This window comes from Cryptotermes secundus, unplaced genomic scaffold, assembly GCF_002891405.2.
Source record: "Cryptotermes secundus unplaced genomic scaffold, Csec_1.0 scaffold404, whole genome shotgun sequence".
In the NCBI taxonomy this organism is placed as follows: Eukaryota; Metazoa; Arthropoda; class Insecta; order Blattodea; family Kalotermitidae; genus Cryptotermes; species Cryptotermes secundus.
In genome coordinates this window covers 85,359-104,280 of record NW_019720569.1, presented here as the reverse complement: position 1 = coordinate 104,280, position 18,922 = coordinate 85,359, and the positions used below count along the sequence as shown (strand labels likewise).

Below are 18,922 nucleotides of genomic sequence, written 5' to 3'. Positions count from 1 at the left end.
TTGAGAAAATATTTGGAACTAATTCCTGGTAAGCACTCCATAGATTCACTGCAAAAAACAGCTATCCTGGGAACATCACACATACTACGGAAAGTGCTACAGTGCGAAGCTTGAAGCCTGAGTGGTGAGGTGCATCACTGGTTCAAGAAAAGGAATACCAGGAAATAAACCTGTGACAAGAGATTATAATAGTAATAATAATAATAATTAAATTCCTTTAAGTGCTTGTCCGGAGCGAGTAAACTGTAACAGGCGAGCACTGAAAGTGTACATAACAAAAGCTAGATTAAGCCTAGAACTAAAACAGACTAAAATTTAATACTAAGCAATAAAATGATACAGGTAACACGGCAATGACGTAATTGAGTAGGGATAAGCGAAGGAAAATGCATCTCCAAGGGAGATGTAGTGTTATTGAAAACGTCCAGAGATTATCAGATGTTGTTTGCAGCCGTGACGCACCATGTTGAAGGGCTGTCTTGACACATTGCTCATTCCAAAGGAAGAAAAGTCTCTGGTTTGCTTAGTGGGTACACGGAGAGCAAGAAGGTCCATAATAGAACAGTCAACTTTGTTCTTGAAAAACGTTAATAAGAAATAAAGCGTGAAGTTTTTGTCTCCTAGAATAATTCAATTCAGTTCAGTTCAATTCAATTCGTATTTATTTACGTGCAAACTTAACAGCACAGAGGCCAGTTACTAATAACAACNGTGCTTAATTGGTTAATCACAGGGACGACTTAACCTTACCTGGCAGACTTATAGTCTTTGCCATGCAAGAAAATGGATTTACAGAAAACTGTGTAGAGAACCGAGTGGTTTAAGATGAAGCCCAAGGACAGATTTTTATTTGCAGTTATGAAACTGTGGGTTTCATAAATTTAGACAGTATCATGACATACTGAATAGATGTAAGAACGCATTTCTGTTTCATATTATTGTTGTTGCTTCAGAAGAACCTGCATGACTCTGCCGGACGCTCCAATGTCTTGTCTTCGCAGCAAACAAGTTCGGGTAACGAGACGCCCTTGGGGTTCACAGCCACCAGTCCAGCTCCGCCACTTCCCCCTAGAGGTCTCTCGTCATCTTCAGTGGCCCAGCCTCCTGGAAGCAGCACCAGGACAGTGCAAGGTAAAGCATTCATCAGTGGTGAATCATGCGTGATGCCGCGGTGATCGCTTCACATAGACTTCCGATTTTTAATTCGTTGGTGTTGAGAAAAACTGGATTCTAAGAGGTTTAGAATAACAGGTAAGTTTATGCACTTTACTGTAGACGGCGACGTGCTTTGTGCTGGAGCACTGTTGTCCTGTTCTCGCATTCAAATCACTTAGTTCAATGCACCTGCAAATGAAGCATTGTCGATGGTACCCTTTTCAAAAGAGTTAAATAATTCCCAGACCACTACACAGAAACACTATAAATGTTATTAACGACAACAGTAATAACAGCAGCTAAACAACCTACATATAAGTAGTTCCCATAGTTCTGTCTCCCACTGGAACCATCCCAGGCAATCTACATAGTTGCAGCAGTCTTTACAGCTACATTCAACTCCAAAATATAGTGAAGCTAGACACGTCCTCCATATCAGTACATTTACAAATATCGTAATCCCAATATGATAATGCCACTAATATTTTAGTTACAACTATTTCATGCAGAGTTACTGTACATATGTTACTTCTAGAAATACCTGTTGTATGTCAGTATACTCTGGCCACATTCAGTATGCTGGAGAGTAGTATAATGTATTATATAATAATTCAATCACAACAGCAAATAGCGTAACAGACGAGAACTATAAAAGTATAACAATAACTAAAACGATTGAAGCAACGACAAGAAACTGAGAAGATTTATGTAGCAACAACACTAGATTTGCATTTGGATCGCACTTTAAACAACAATGCCTTTTTTTTTACTTTTTGTGTAAGGAAGAAAATAATTTTATTCATAGGCCAGTCATTTTATGCTGTTTTATGCATTTGCAGAACACGGATGTGTTATAAGTACCCATTGTCTAGCTGTTATATATTTTAGTGTAAAATTACCCATACCAGTTATATTGAAGCACTAATTTTCTTTCATAGTTCCACATTTGCATCGTTTCTTGTTTTAAAAATATTGGACGCACTGGACATGAAACTGCAAACTTTGAAGGTGGCAAATAGCACCGAAATAACTGAGACACATACAAATATGTATTAGTTAAATGTAAGTTCTTATTTGCTCAGTATTTAAATGAAGGGAGAATCAGGAAGAAAGTAATATACTGTTCAATTTGCTAATTTATAGGTTATAATATGTACACCAAATATAACGTATTTACTAAAAACTTTCACAATTGTTGCACTCTGAATGGAGAAAACAGACTTGGGAATGACGGAATACAAACACTGAGAACATTCTGACTTAAGAAAGAGGCGAACGAAAATAATTATATCGGGAAGAGCTTCATCAGTTCTGTTCACCCACTGTTGTAGGGACGATTAAATTAAGGAGGATGAGATTATCAGGGATTTCACTGTGCATTCGATTATTTATTTATTAATTATTTATTGAACTGTACTATCAGTATTTACATTTCATACCATCGAATTGTCATAGTAAATAGAAAATACGTGGAAGGAAGCAGTGATGACCTCATTTTAGGTACTATCCCTGCAAGTGCCAGAAGGGACTGATGAAAACCACAAAAACGTCAGTCAGGGTAGTCAGTATCCCAGTCAAGATTCAAACTCTTTTCCACCTGTACCTGAAGCGTCACCGCTTCATCCATCTTTTTTGGTAAGTACGGAAGGTCGCGGGTTCAAATCCCGATGACTTTATTGGATTTTTTTTCAATTGACCGAATCCTTCCAGCCGCAATATGGCCCTGGGGTTGACTCAACCTCCAACAGAAATGAGTACCAGGAATTAATTAAATTTTTCTGGGGAGTAAAGCACGGCCGGCGCGTAAGGCTGACAAACTTACCGCCATTTTTGAGCCGATTGTCTAGAATCTAGACTCTAGATGATGTGGGACCCTCACCGTCTCACAACCGTATGGGTCTTCATGGCCTGTAACAGGGATAGCTTTAGTTACTTTTTTTTTACGCATGGGGTAGATAACAAATGTGAACAATATTTTAGTCAAAATTCCTAAGGAAAGTGACCGCTTTGAAGACCATGACATAGAAGGGAGGATAATATTGAAGGAAGCCTTAGACTAATAGAATGTGAAAGAATGAAGAGGGTTGTACTGAAGATAAGGTCCAGTGTTTGGGGTTTCGTTGGCACTGCAAATGAAACTTCTGGATTTATGAACTCTAAACTCCCCCAGCTGCGAATTTGCCAACTTTTCAAGAATGACTGCACCATGAATTCAATGGGCTGGTGCATTTCTGAATACCGTTCATTGCTAAACACGTGGTTAGACACAAAGGAATAATGTAACATAACCTGAATGAAACATCTAGAAGCGTCTAATTCATCAAACGGAAAGCAGAGCAGACTCCTTAAACACATATTGCTCACCTGATGATGGCCAGTGAGGCCGACACATGTTGTGAAATAAAGTAGAAGAAGACACATCGAAGACTCGTGTATTTTAATTGCACAGGACGGATAAGAATCAGAACAGTATTATACTTCATATATAGTGCAACAGGATGCTGAAATATGATATTAAGAACAGTTGGGTTTTGTAATTTAATTAGCTGCAAGCATGCAGTAGCTTTTGTTGTTCCTAAATAAGTGCGGCGCTGTATAAACTTGGTTCCATTCTTAGAATGATACATGGTGTTTATTCTTTCTAAAACTCTTTGGAATGTGTCCTTCAGACCTTGACGAAAGAACTGTCCAGACATTTCAAACGGCTTGTTTGCAATGTAATATGAGAAATATTCTTTTTTCTTCGTGTTGGTTACGTACACTTATCATCTCCAGGTTCTTGAACTCACACACACATGTTGCTTCTGTGATCTTCAGAACACACATGTTTTCGGCCGAACCATCACTAATTCGTTATAACACTTGACTGCTGCCAATGGCACCACAGCCAGGAAATGATCCTGGGATGAATAAGATAGCAATTTATATCAGGGTTTTATTCCTGCCTGTGAATCGGTGATTCGTGCCAGGCGAAACGGTTCTGGAGCACCAATTTCTCTTCCTGCCTACTTAGAAAGCAATACATGCGCTATTCTTACTTACTTACTCATGGAGCTGAGCCCTTCTGGAGGAGCGGCCAATTCTACAGCTACTCAAGAATTTCCCAGCATTCTATGGAACCCGAAGGTTCATCACCGTGTTCACAAGTGCCCTACACTGGTCCATATCCTGAGCCAGATCTATCCAATCCATACCATCCCATCCTATCTCTCTAAGATCCATTCTAATATTGTCCACCCACCTACGCTTTGGTCTTCTCTGTGGTCTCTTTCCTTCTGGCTTTCCCACCAATATCCTATACGCATTCCTCGTCTCCCCCATTCGTGCTACATGACCTGCCCACCTCATCCTCCTAGACTTGATCATTCTAATTATACTTGGAGAAGGGTACAAGTTATGAAGCTCCTCATTATGCAGTTTTCTTCAGCCTCCTGTCACTTCATCCCTCTTTGGTCCAAATATTCTCAACACCCTGTTCTCAGACACCCTCAGTTTATGTTCCTCCCTTAATGTCAGAGACCAAGTTTCACACCCATACAGAACCACAGGCAAAATTATAGTTTTGTGTATTCTAATTTTTATGTTTTTGGACAACAGGCGAGAAGACAAAAGGTTCTGGACTGAATGGTAGCAAGCATTACCCGAGTTCGATCCCCTCTTAATTTCCTCCTGAATCAGGTTTAGATCTGTTATCGTTGTTCCCAGTTATCTGAACTGATCCACATTTTGAAAACATCTGTTTCTTATCTTTATGTCATGATTTTGCCCTGCATTTTGGTGACGAGACAGTAACATATATTTAGTTTTCTCTATGTAGCTAAATGTTTATTTGTTATTGGGCCTTAGCAGTACTTTTTATCTCCAGGGTCTTAGTGCTTTTATTAAGGGGAACGAAAGAGAAAGATATTTGGACTTGAACCTATGCTTTTAACAGAAAAATTAACAAATTTTCATTTTCTTTTATCTAAAGCGAACGTCTTTTTTATCTCAACTTATCCGATAACATTCACAGTTGCTGAGTCGCAGAGCGAGAAGAACAGAAGCAGACAGGCGGATATAGGCCTATGTATAAACAGTAAGAAACTACCTGCAAGAGATATTTTTTCGACATGGGGATTAGCCGTAGCGTTAAAGTCGCTTCGCCATAAAGTATTATGTGGTGCGAAATTCTTGTACAATGTCTTAGAATTAGGTGGATATTTAAAATTTTAAGGCAAAATTTATATTTATAAAGGGAATGAAAATTTGTTCCCTAGAGTTCATGTCTTTTGAGGCGTGCCAACGATGACTCTAGAGTGATGTGGAATGCTGTCCTGGCATTTGCGTACTAATAATGAAACGAATCACAGAAAACTCTAGGATAGCCGATTTCCCACAGTGATTCTACTGCGTACTTTTCGATTGCGATATAGACGAGCCATCACTATGCTGATAACCTCTTTTAATTGAAATTTTAAGTTTTGTAGATAGATACCAACTTTTCTGAGGAACCCGCTGTCTCCATCTTCAGGGATGTCTACCTGCAATATGTTGGTAAATATTTACCAGAATATATTGAGTCTCGTTCAAGAAGACCATAATTGTAATGCCATTTTTTTCTAGTCGGTAGACACTGGGGTTCACCGGAGCGTGTGATGGCTGTTTCAGCAGCATAACGCTTTGAGGTTTGTCACCACGAGTTATTGGACTGCTTTTTAACCTGTGTACTTTCCACAGCTGAATTATTTGTTGATTTACTTAATGATGCTATGTCCACTGCTATGTTTGTCAAGCGTTGATGAGAAAGGGCAGAGAGACTAAAAATATTTTGTCGGTAATAATATGGAAGGAAGAGTTCGTGGCCTATATCAAGACACTGTTTGAGTATTTCCTCGAGGGACAGATGAAAAATAAGAAAGGTCTCTGTAAGGAGGACTGTTAATCGCGCGGAGAAGCATCCTATAACCATTAGAATACGGTAAAGGAGTCAATTAACTCACTTATAAGGGCAACAAATTAGAATATTGGATTTGAATAAACATTTTAAGGTGACCACCTTTATTTTTAAAAAAAAAAATCGGATGCGACAATTCCAAATGTGGAGCCACTAGGCTTGTCAGATTATTAGATTATTATTGTTATTAGATGCTTGTAGTGAGTTTGTTCAGGGTATACCGAAAACCGACATGAACACTGGTACAAAACTTGATGAAACCTTAAACATATTTCTTTGGATTGTTGATCGCTGGTAACTGCAGTTGACTGTCTTCTTGACGACATTGTGTCAACTTCAGAGTTTTCATAATCTCCAAAGAGGCAGGGGAGGTAGTAATAAATGATCTATAGGTATATTACGGATTTAGATATAACGGATCGTGGCCTGTTTGAAGAAACCGAAGAAACTACAAAAATTCTCTCAGGATAGCCCGACGCCTGGCCCAGATATGCAGAGTGTACGTCCGGAATACAGGTGTAGCACGGCCAGAACTAGATCGCATCGTGTGAACACATTTGTTTTCATCTACAGAGAAAGTATATCCTGGGAACTCAGTAAAACATTGCTGTACCTCGTGACTTTTATTCGCGGTATTCCAGGAAATAGGTGCTGGTTGCGTGTCATTATCATTACGGACTTGGCCGTTTGGGGGCTATCAATTTGTTTCTTTCACATTCCTTTGTTTCCGAACTGTGAAGTGGTTAACCTGATACTCGCCTGGCGGAAGGGGGCTCACTCTACTGGTTCCCCCACACGACGTCATTTCCTGTGTAGGTCGAGCAGTGAGACAAAGCATACACTTTCTCATAAACTAAAATGCTAGTAAGGTCGCGCCATAGCTCAAGCGGTTATTCGCTGGCTTCCCACCGCGGCGGCCCGGGTTCGATCCCGGGTCTGGTCAAGTGGGATTTGTGGTGGAGAAAGTGGCGTTGGGGCAGATTTTCTCCAAGTACTTCGGTTTCCCCTGCCATTCTTCATTCCACCAATTGCTCCACAATCACCCTCACCTATCTGGGGCTGGTACAATAGGCCAGAAGTAGCCGCAGTGCAAGGCACTTAGTCCCTCCCCACTAGCATTAAAAACAAGAAGTCAGTACAGATTCCGCTTGCGGGTATCGAAATTCGTTTAGGTCTACTTTGCCTCCAATTTTCTTCATATTGTTTTAATAAAATACACGTTCTATTCGTTTGGTATTGTTAGGGAAATCGAGATAAAGAAGAATGGGAAGTTGTAGGCCTGCTTTGCAGATTTCCCATATTTTCAATATACGTTCTCGAGAATTAAGACAAAGAAGAATGGGAACTTCTAGGCCTGCGGTACATAGGTACTGTATTTTTCGGCATACGTTCTTGAGATTTTGCGTATCAAATGACGTTACATATTAATTTATTGCGGTTTAAAACGCATTGTCGAACATCCACATGACAGATGGATACAGCCAAATTGTTTTGCTTACACTACGTTAAATATTCCCACAAGGAAAATATTTTTAAAAAGCTGATGATTTGAATGATGTCAGTAATAATTTAAATTATTCAAGGGCTGTGCACAATGAACTGTGCTCGAGAAAATCGAAGAAGTCCACAATGAGCTACCTGCAGACTTGATGTTAGGCCAATGTTGGGCTGATATGGACAAAGAGTTATATGCGCCATGTCATTTCTAACATAAGACACTCAGTGTCAAATTTTATTGACATCCATTTAGGAGATCGGCGTTGAAGCAGGCAGATGGGCCAAGAGACACACCGACTTCCAATGTTGATAAGGATATTAACTTTTGTACATGAGGGGAGACAGGAAGTGTGTGCATCTTAATATTTTCTGCTGCCAGAATCTCAAATCTCACATGGATTGCCACAATTCAGGAGGTTGCGAGGCAGGCTGTCATGATCTCCGNGGTGGGGGATACACAAGAGGGAATTCAAGTCGTACAGTAATAACCAGTTTTCTTTTTCTATTCATGTCATATTTATTACAGCCTACAGAAATCACGTACTCTTCTTAATTCAGTCACAGCAACATTGACCATAGACCATCTGTAGGTAAAGTAAAAAAGTAAAAGTAAAGCTACGAAGGCCTGTCTTCGCTCGCTTGGAAACCGGGATCGTGGGTTCGAATCCCTCTCAGGGCATGGATGTTTAGTTTGTGTATGTGCGTTTTTCTGTGTTTGTGTACAGGTAGAGGCCTTGCGACGAGCTGATCACCCGCCCAAGGAGTCCTACCGAATGTGTAAGATCTAGAAAAACCGAAGTGAACGGAGAAGTTCATGGAGGTAGGCCTAGGCCCACTGGGGCTGTAGTGCCAAGGAAAAAAAAAAAAGCCATGAAGGCCCATAGGGTTGTGAGTCGTTGAGGGTCCCCATATTATCTAGACAATCGGCTCAAAGATGGCGGTAAGGTTGTCAATCCTACGCGCCGTCCGCGCTCTACTCCCCAGGAAAATTATTTAATTAATTCCTGGTATTCATTTCTGTTAGAGGCTGAGTCGACCATTTTTTCGCTTATTACGAGGTGGAGTCCAGCTGATTCCACTCGGCACGGCGGCTACTGATTGGCCTATTGTACCGGACCCGGGTGATTATGATGATTGAGAATTTTGGTTGAATGAAGATTAGCAGGGGAAACGGAAGTACTCTGAGAATACCCGCCCCAGAGGCACTTTGTCCACCACAAATCCCACTTGACCAGACTCGGGATCGAACCCTGGCCGCCGCGGTGGGAAGCCAGCGACTAACCGCTTGAGCTATGCCGCGGCCACTTCAAGGTCATAGTGTGGCTGGAAGGATTAGGTCAATTGAAAAAAGCCAATGACCTCATCGGGATTTGAACCCGCGACCTTCCAGCTTGTAGCATAGTGCCTCAACCAACTACGCTGCCGCGTGCCCCAGACCATCTGAAGGTTATTATAGTAACCCCAGTATTACCAATTTTATTCTTTGAAAAATAATGTTCTACTTTTAGTAACAAATTTGTTCAGAACATTTTGTTGGATTTTACTTTTAAATTTGAGAAGATTTCATGATAGTACACGTGCATAATAACTTCTGTAATGCAGCCCACTGAAGAATCTAGCCATTTACAATGACGCGTAGCAGTTTTTAAGCAGTTCAATAAAATATCTAGACCTATGCAAAACAAATTGAAGATGACCTTTATTTTAAATATGTTGTGATTAGAATTCATGAAGATATTATAAGTTCTGCGGATAATAATAAAGTGGTACAACAGAGAGGAAATCATCATCTCAGCTGCACGACTACTGACTGCTCCAGGAAGTTCTTATAACTCACGCCAGCAATTAAGATTGTGGCTGCTTCATCCGCGCTCCCGTTTCTCGAACCATCCAGTCGCTCTCGAACCACTGAACACAGCAACAACTATCGGGTTGGGTACCTCTGGGTTCCAAGATAGGTGGATAGGTGGGCAGAGACAGATAAGTCGATACATAGATATATAGAGAGGTAGATTCTTTGTCTTAGTTACAATAGAATGTGTACATTACACAATTTGGTATCTTCCTCACAATCCTTACCATTTGTTACCTCTCGATTACGTTACAGAGTATGTTTCATTATAATTTTTCCGTTTTCTGACTCTCCTAGTGGTTGTTTTTGTAACTAATGACCCTGAAACCTGTTCGGGTCTTTGGTCATTAGATGCTTGTGTCGTTCCAGGAACGATCAGTACTGCAGACGTAGTAGTAGTAGTAGTAGTAGTAGTAGTAGTAGTAGTAGTAGTAGTAGTAGTAGTAGTAGTAGTAGTAGTAGTAGTAGTAGTAGTAGTAGTAGTAGTAGTAGTAGTAGTAGTAGTACATGGATGAATGGATGGGTAATTATATTGTATTGACTAGGTGGATTAGACAGGATCGGTGGAGTAGGTACCTTTTTTTTATTATTATTTCTTTATTAAGCAATCAGAATCTATAGTTCTATAAGCTAGTTTGCTGGCGTAAGAGCTGTGATGCTCTTTAATGACGCGATGAGTTCCTTCCCCAGTGGGAGGTTCCTCTTAGTTTTCTTTTAGGTCAGCTGGCCAGTATCTTCGGAGTCTTCGATTGTACTTCGGTTCAACGAGCGGCTGTAATATGTTGTTTGGGTGATTTGCTAGTTTGTTGTGGTGTGTGGTACTTTTTTCTCTGATGACGTCTTTGATGTATGGTATATTTAGACCTGTACGTAACGTTTGGTTGTTTACATACCAGGGTGCATTTGTTATAATTCGAAGTATTTTTGACTGGCTTCTCTGGATTATTGATATATTTGATTTGCTGGCACAACCCCAGAGCTCAATTCCGTAAGCCCAGATTGGTTTGATTATTGTCTTATAAAGCAGGACTTTGTTTTGTATGGATAGGTTGGATCTTCTTCCAATTAACCAGTTTAGCTCCTTGGTTTTTAAGTGAGTAGGTACCTTAAGAAAGAATTGCGTAAGGATGGATGGAAATGAAGCCGAGCTCTCAGAAACTGAACTAACAGAGCTGACTCGCTGCTTGTTCCACTGATGCGCGCACTCATGCGAGGGGGCGTTGACTCCCGCTGCATATTGGCATCTGATCTTTGGAGAGGGGGAGGCTGTTTTATATGAAATATGTCACGTTTTATGCTCCCTCCCACCCATGGGAGGGCCAGTATCTTGACTCGTGAGTTTCTTCAGTACCTCCACGTGATGTAGTTACACGGACAATTATGTTATCATGAAATCAGCAGTTCTCAAGCAAGAAATTAGCGTGAATGCAATCATGGAGAAACGGGAGCTTTCAGATTCGTTCTCTGATATTTTGTACAGCTCATTGGCCTTGACGTTATCTTAAATGCATTTCTGTTGTTTGGAAAGCTAATCACACTGCAGTGCAGACTCTAAAAAAATATACTTGTTCGTATTTCATTGATTAATGAACACATTAAAGAGATGCAAATGGAAGTTGTAGATCTTGATGGGCTCTTTATTTTATATCAGTCGCAAGTATTTTTTGCATGATGAAATTCAGACCAGGAAATTGATAATGATTGAAATGAGTTGCAAACAAGTGGAAGTAATTTCAGTTAACAGGAACAGAAATATAATAATTAATAAAGACATAAAAGAATGGAAACAACACGCTAGAAATGGCATCGGTTGGCCTCTGTAAAAAAAGAATTAACACAATATTGTGTACAGATAATATCAAAATCCGATGACGTGTTACAAACGAAAGTGAACGAACTATAACAGATCATTAAGAAACACGACAGGAAAGCATTTACTTTCAAAACTAAACCAAGAGGATTCTGTTGGGGGGGGGGATATAAAAAGGATCAAACTAGAAATTANGTTTTCTATATGTCCGACTCTAAGTTATATAAGAAGATACATTGAGTTACAGTGACAGCTAGAGTTCTACCGTTCTACAGTTCTAGTTACAGTTCTAGATTGTACAGTTCACTATTGTTATTATCTGTCTGAGTGTACTGTGCAGCTGCAATAAATCCTATAGGACAGTTCAACTAGTGGTTGTCTCTTCATTCATACGACATCCCACAAACCCTTTCATTGTGTACCTCATTCCTGTAGCCTGGCACAAAAATTTCAAACAGATAACGACCGTTTCCTTCTAAATTATGCCCAACTCATTATCAAAATTACCCCAGTATTCTGCGCTTCATTATAATCTACGCAAACCTTTAAATATCCGAATGAATTAGATGAATTAACAAGCTGTTGTAGTCCCTGTATTTGTCAATGTACAAAAGAATTAAATTATTAGGTTTGTTTATTGTCTGTAGATTTACTACAGCAGTAGCCTTCAGATAAAATAGCATGCCAAGATTTTATGCGACTGTTATCCTGTACAAAATAAATACCCACTGAGAATTCAGTAGGATATCACTTAATTGTTACATAAATCTTGGAAACTCGCAGCGGCGATCAAGGTTCAATCCCAGGTCAGTTCATGTGGAATTACTGGCACTAGGACAGGTTNCTCATAGAAGGCGGCAAGGTTGTCAGCCCTACGCTCCGGCCGCACCTTACTCCCAAGAATATTTCTGGTATTCGTTTCTGTTAGAGGCTTAGTCGACCCCAGGGCCATAGTGCGGCTGTAAGGATTAGGTTAATTGAAAAAATCCAATGACCTCAACGGGATTTGAACCCGCAATCTTCCGGCTTGTAGCATAGTGCCTCAACCAACTACGTTACCGCGTGCCCCAATAAAATGAATGAAATAATTAAAGAAAACTTATAAAAACATATGACAGAAAAAACAAAATTAGTAATATATAACATTACTTTAAAGCAACTTTGTGCTAAGGCAGTAAAAATTGGATTATAAAGAAGAGAGGTGCCCAAAAATTGAAAGCTGCACAAATGAGATTCCTGAGGCCGCTAGTATGCTTTACAAGTTTGGACCGTCGTAGAATCCTGATGTTCTTAGTAAGTTAAAAGTGAGCAATAAAATAGGATACGTAAAATTATATCACAGGAGCTGGTTAAGAAAAAGAAGAAGAATAGAGACCCAACACCAAATTTCATTAAAACCCGTACAGTAATTTTGGAGGTGACACATATGGCTATATGCGTCTACGATGCACAAGGAAAGCACAAAGGCTTTACTGAATTCACTTTAAAGTATAGTTAAATTTAAAAATTCGCTTAGTGGGGGTTGAGTCCTACTGGGTCCACTCGGCACGGCGGCCACTGATTGGCCTATTGTAGCCTGCCCCGGGCAATTTTGATGATGGAGAATTTGGTGGAATTAAGATTGGCAGGAGAAACCGAAGTACTCGGAGAAAACCTGTCCCAGCGCCACTTTGTCCAATACAAATTCCACTTGATCAGACCCTGGATCCAACCCGGGCCGCCGCGGTGTGAAGCCAGCGACTAACCGCTTGAGCTATGGCGTGACTTTAAAGTATGGTTACGTGTGGATTTCCAAATATGAACAAAGTGTTAATAATCTGACCCTTCTCTCTTGTAACAAAGTGCATTCACATCACAGACAGAAATTGTGACGTATGAGAATACAATTAATAAAGGCTATTTTATGTAACAAAAAATAAATACTAGGAATGGAAGAAAAAATTCGTCATAGTATGTTACAGCTAACAGATGTAACTCCATCACAGATGCAAGAATTCACCTGCGCCCTATAGGAACTTAATTTCCAATTGGATGAAAGCGTTGAAAGATAACGGGTCAGTTAATGGGAATCTGCGATCCGTGAGACATCGCAATGGCGAGGAGGCATGGCAAGCGAGTCTACTGGACCGTGAGTCCTCCTAATTAACACTCCGCAACCAACAGCACAAAAATTCTCAGTTAAATTGTATGGCCGTGTCTATAGGTATTACGGAAACGGTAAAAAACAATAAACATTGTCGGTTTAACCACGTAAATTTCGACCAAAGTACTACTGGTAGGCCTATTTCCGGTCAGTAAAGGGACTGGGTAGACCGCCTCTGTGATCTAGTGGTCAGAGTTCCTTCCTTCAGATCCAAAAGTCCCGGGTTCGATTCCCATCACTGCCTACCAGGTTTTCTGAGAAGTAGTGTGTCTGGAACGGGGTCCACTCAGTCTCGTAATGATAATTGAGGAGTTATTTCAAGGAAATAGCGGCTCCGGTCTGGAAAACCGACATTAAAGGCCGTTGGGATCCGTTGAGCTGACCACGTGGCACCCTCTATCCGCAAAAGTTGGCACCAACTTCGCCAACAAGCGGCGGTCGCTCGATCGGTATAGTTCGCTTGCGGACTACAGACAACGGAAAGGGACTGTCTGGTCGACCGGGTGTTAATTTCTGGCAGGGACAGGATTGTTCTCTTCGCGACAACATCCAGACAGGTTATTCCCATAGCAGCAAAGTGGTTGCAGTTGAAACTTCACTCACATTAATCTAATGTGGAGGTTAAAGACGTGTGCAGTTTTCACTTCAACACCTTCACGCCTTCGTAGCATAGTTCATACGCTTACCCATAAAGGTGAAATAAGCATACGTCCCTTACTTCGCATAAAGCTTACGTGGAATTTCATATATTTTTCTAATGTTACGGACAATACGAACTGCCTGTTTTCGTGCCCTGTTCGTTCTATCTGACTAATTCAGTTTTTCTTAACAGACACTGTCATCTAAAGTGTAATCCTAAAACTGAAAACTTCCGGGCGGTATGACACGCAGTTCCGAGAGGAACGATGTGAGTGTTATTGTTACTTTCCGATAGTTCTAAACATTTATGCACAGAAATGAACAACGCAGTCCAGGAAGCGCACTTGCTTACAAGGGGCTGAAGTTTCAGCTTCAAACGGAGAGCTCAGAAATGTAGTCAGCAGTGATATATTCATGGCCTTTGAAAGAGCCGGGACAGCGCTGTTGGTATCGCGACTGTCTATGGGCTTAACGGCCGGGGGTCGGAGTTCGAGTCCCGGTAGAGGCAAGATTTTTCTTCTCTTCGCTTCGACCAGACCAGTTCTGGGTTCACCAAGCCTATTCATAGAGTACCAGGAGCTCTTTCGCCGCGGAGAAAGCGGCCGGGACGTGTAGCTGACCACTTACCTCCAGCTAGTGCCGAGGTCAGGAAAACGTGAATCCATTGATATGCATCCACTTCCCCATACGCCTTCATGACTTAAGTGCAAGGGCGACGCACAGGCATTCAAAAACCCACCGGGGAGCCGCCTGTACCACCCTGGCTCGATTACAGCCTTGATTGTCGTCATCAAACTGTCAAGGACTTCTGTCGTTCATTGACCCACCCCTGCCTCCGATGTCAATAGTTTCTTCAACGCCCATCCTTGCTTTTCTTATTCCTGTAGTACAGCATTTTGTCGTTAATTTGGCGAATATCTCCTTCTGTTAAACGATACAAACTCCGTCCCAAGTGCAAACAATATATACATGTCTTTGATCTTGCTCTCTTCCACAATAATATTTCGGCCTCTAACGGCCATCATTAGGTGTATACTCTTACGTTGCTGCCACACTGAACCCAGTCTAAAATTTAACATTTAAAAAACACATTGTTACTTTCTTCGTTATTATCAACATCTACCTCGTTGATATCTGTCTGGTATGTAGATTATTTTGCACACGTCAATTTTGGGTTTTCTGTAATAGCACTATAATCTTTAGTTATAATTTTAAAATCCTTTAAAGACAAGTAAAGACAAGCAGCGGCACGCACACAGGAAGACTACACAGAATAACACCTGTACAGTGTGGAAAGAAGAACTAGCCGCTGCAGCACTTTAGACATAGGGTGAGTAACCCTAACAATTTTAAATTTTAAATTTAAAATTTAGAGAAAATTTTAAAGGATTTTAAAATTATAACTAAAGATTTTATAATGTTACTACAGGAAAATCAAAATTGACGTGTGCAAAATAATCTACGTTGATAATAACGAAGAAAGTAACAATGTGTTTTTTAAATGTTAAATTTTAGACTGGGTTCAGTGTGGCAGGAACGTAAGAGTATACACCTGATGATGGCCGCTAGAGGCCGAAACATGTAGTGTGGAAGAGAACAAGATCAAAGACATATAATATATATTGTTTGCACTTGGGACGGAGTTTGTATCGTTTATCGTGTAGAGTGCAACAGGATGCTCAAATATAATATCTCCTTCTGTATTCAGTTAAGACTACAGTCCACTTTTATTTATAGCGCAAAATGTTCTTCAATACTTATTCTGCTTTATTTAACCCCAAAATGTCTCCTGGTTCATTTTGTGGTTTTACTATATTGCATTTTAGGATCCGTCCTATGAATTTCATCTATGCCTTTTTCCTTTCGGATTTTCCCGCGACTTTCTTTGTCCAGTTTCACTAGCATTGAGGTGATCTGAGAGGACTGACGTATTGTATATTGTTATTAATATAACGGACAGTTGATGGTTCAAATACGTTGCTTACTCCTATTAAATATATTTCAACGATATATTACTCATGTAAATATCCTGGAATTTTTTATTTTGTGAATAATTACCCAAGCTCACAAAATACAAGCTTGACGAACACGTAAGAATCGAGAAAACTTATAAGAAATAAAAACCTTAACATTACAGTGTCATTTCTTACGTCTGTGTTCTTCTTTTTACGAGAATGCATGTACTGGCATGAAATATTTTTGTTTGCAATAAATGTAGTATAAGATATATAGATCTATTATTAATTAACTAAATTAACACAGCGATAGCAGAACCCAAAGTCACAACATTGCTGATATTAGAATCAGCCGTTGGAAACGATCTTGATTCAGTCCCATCCTCAAAACCTATCTTCCTAAAATTCTTCCTAATTTTCTCCTCTATTTCCAGCTCTGTTTCCAAGTGACAACTTTAAAAGAGATGGCTCCTTGGAAGCTCTTTATGTAGGCCCATGCTTATCTGTGATTCTTCTCATAAGCTCAGTCTAGCGCAAACTTCTAGTTTCAGTGACCTGTACTCTTTTTATGTAGCTTCTGCTGTCATAAATTTTCTATTTGCTTCATTCCTAAGAAGTCTACTATGTGTCTCAACAGTTGTAAATTATGTTCTTCCTAAAGTAAAAGGCATGTAACCTACATATTAGCATCTTGAGTCTAATTTACATCTTCACAATTACACGGATATAAACGAGAGAAAGACAGTGCAATTCAGCGATCTTGCACTATAACGCGGCTATTACCCCTGTTCCCCTCGTTATTTGGGACGTGCTGTGCCTCAGGTAATGATGACATCTCGCTGCGATAGTCGTCCGTCTGGTGTGGCTGAGTTCCGTCTCCGGATAAATCTGAAACAGACAGACAGGTTCACATCCGCCGGTCGGTCCTTTCCTCCTCGGCTCTCTCCCTGCACAACGGGCTCTTCCTGCATTTCTAACCACATTTCAGTTATTCTGTTTTTATACTATTCTACGACAGTGTCCTGACGGCCTCTGTGGTCTAGTGGGCAGAGTTCCTGGCTACAGATCCAGAGGTCCGGGTTCGATTCCCGGCGCTACCAGATTTTCTGAGAAGTAGCTGGTCTGGAACGGGGTTCACTCAGCCTCTTGAGGATAATCGAAGAGCAACTTGAATGGAAAAGTAGCGGTTCCGGTCTATAAAACCGAAATTGACGGCCGTGGGGATCTGTTGCGCTGATCACTTGACACTCTTTATCTGCCAAAGTTAGCACAAACTTCGTCGACAAGCGGCGGTCGCTCGGACGGTATAGTTCGCTTGCGGACTAAAACTACGGAGTTCTACGACAGTGTCGATTCACTATTCGGTTATTTTACGACGCGTTTTCTCCTGAATATTGCTTAAATTCGTAGGATAATAGTGTTTTATGAAATGGAAGGGATTTAGGAGGAAATGATCATGACATTTTAAGATATTTCAGCGTTTGCTTAGAGGATTGAAGAAAATCGCCAAAACCATGTCACTGTGAGCAGTCTCTGGGCCGATTTAGATCCCCGGACCTCCAAATAGAGAAGAAAATGGTAACTACCAAGTCGCGAAATTGGGTACATTCACTATCTAACTGCGTGAGTCTTATAATGTTGGGTGACAGGCGAAAATGGTGAACAGATGGTAAGGGTCTGTTTGAAGGTAAAGTAAGTAAGTAAAGGTATGCCTGTAACAGGCCGTGGGGGCCCATAGGGTTGTCAGATGTTGAGGGTCCCACATTTTCTAGACAATCGGCTCACAGATGGCGGTCAGGTTGTCAGCCTTACGCGCCGGCCGCCCTTTACCTCCAAGAATATTCCTGGTATTCCTTTCTGTTAAGAGGCTGAGTCGACCCCAGCGCCATAGTGCGGCTGGAAGAATTAGGTAAATTGAAAAAATCCACCTCATCGGGATTCGATCCCGCGACTTTCCGGCCTGTAGCATAGTGCCTGAACCAACTACACTACCGCGTGTCCTTCCGTTTGAAAGTACGCCTAATATCCAAGACTTCGCGTGGGGAGATGAGGACACCACGGCTCTGATTATACAATTCTAATGAATTACCTGACAAACAACATATCGGGAAAGTCACGGTAGGGAGATCTGCAGATAAAAACTTCCGTGGATGCAATGTTGCCCTTTCTTGAGACTCCGCCTCTTTCTTAAGTTAACCTTTGATGAAAATAAGGGCTAGGGGAATCAGATTTTTGCTTTCTTTGCGTAAAATATCAGCATCAAAAAGTACTTGTCTAATTTCAATAATTCTAAGTAATCTGAAGACTACAGACCCGTAACAGCTTTGTTATACAGCATTCCCCGTGGGAAGTTTTACTCCGTTGACCATCAACCTGCATGGTCAATGCATACCTCAAATTTTATTTTTTTTTCTCAAAATTCCTTGAATGACAGTGCAATTGGATCGGAGATTCTTACTGTATATTTTGCATGTTCTTGTGTGACAGAAAGTAGCGCTCAGAATAATGAGTTTTGTTGTTGGCATGCTGAGGATTATTCCAGAAACTTTCGCATAGTAGAGCTGCAGATGTCTTCAGTTCCTCAGTTAAAGATTAAATTCCAAAGTTCCATGTTACGAAATCGCGCAAGGAGTAGAGCCGCATATATGCTTAATTTCTGCAGAAGATGAACATGACCGATAAGAGTCACGCTGTGGTCGCATTATTCCCGAAGAAAAATCAGTTCTTAGGTGTTCTGAAGATGGTATATTCCATTTTAAATTGTAAAGTATTTCTTCTGTAATACAACAAATTCAGCCCTTTCTCAAAAGACACTAAAATATATTTAATTCACTAAGAGTGTTCGTTAATATTTTAAAATATCATTAACTATGTACATTCGTTGTTCTTGCTACATGTTTCGGCCGCATATGGGCCATCATCAGGCAACACTTGTTAT

General features: G+C 40.6%; 1 protein-coding gene across 1 annotated transcript in view; it reads left to right on the top strand.

Moving 5' to 3' along the window:
- LOC111869146 overlaps positions 1–18,922 on the top strand; it is a gene marked incomplete at its 5' end in the record, with an annotated part of 85,724 nt that overhangs the window by 4,453 nt on the left and 62,349 nt on the right. Inside the window, 1 exon segment of the mRNA XM_023860391.2 lies at positions 954–1,131. Within this exon segment, the coding sequence (XP_023716159.1) occupies positions 954–1,131 (178 nt within the window).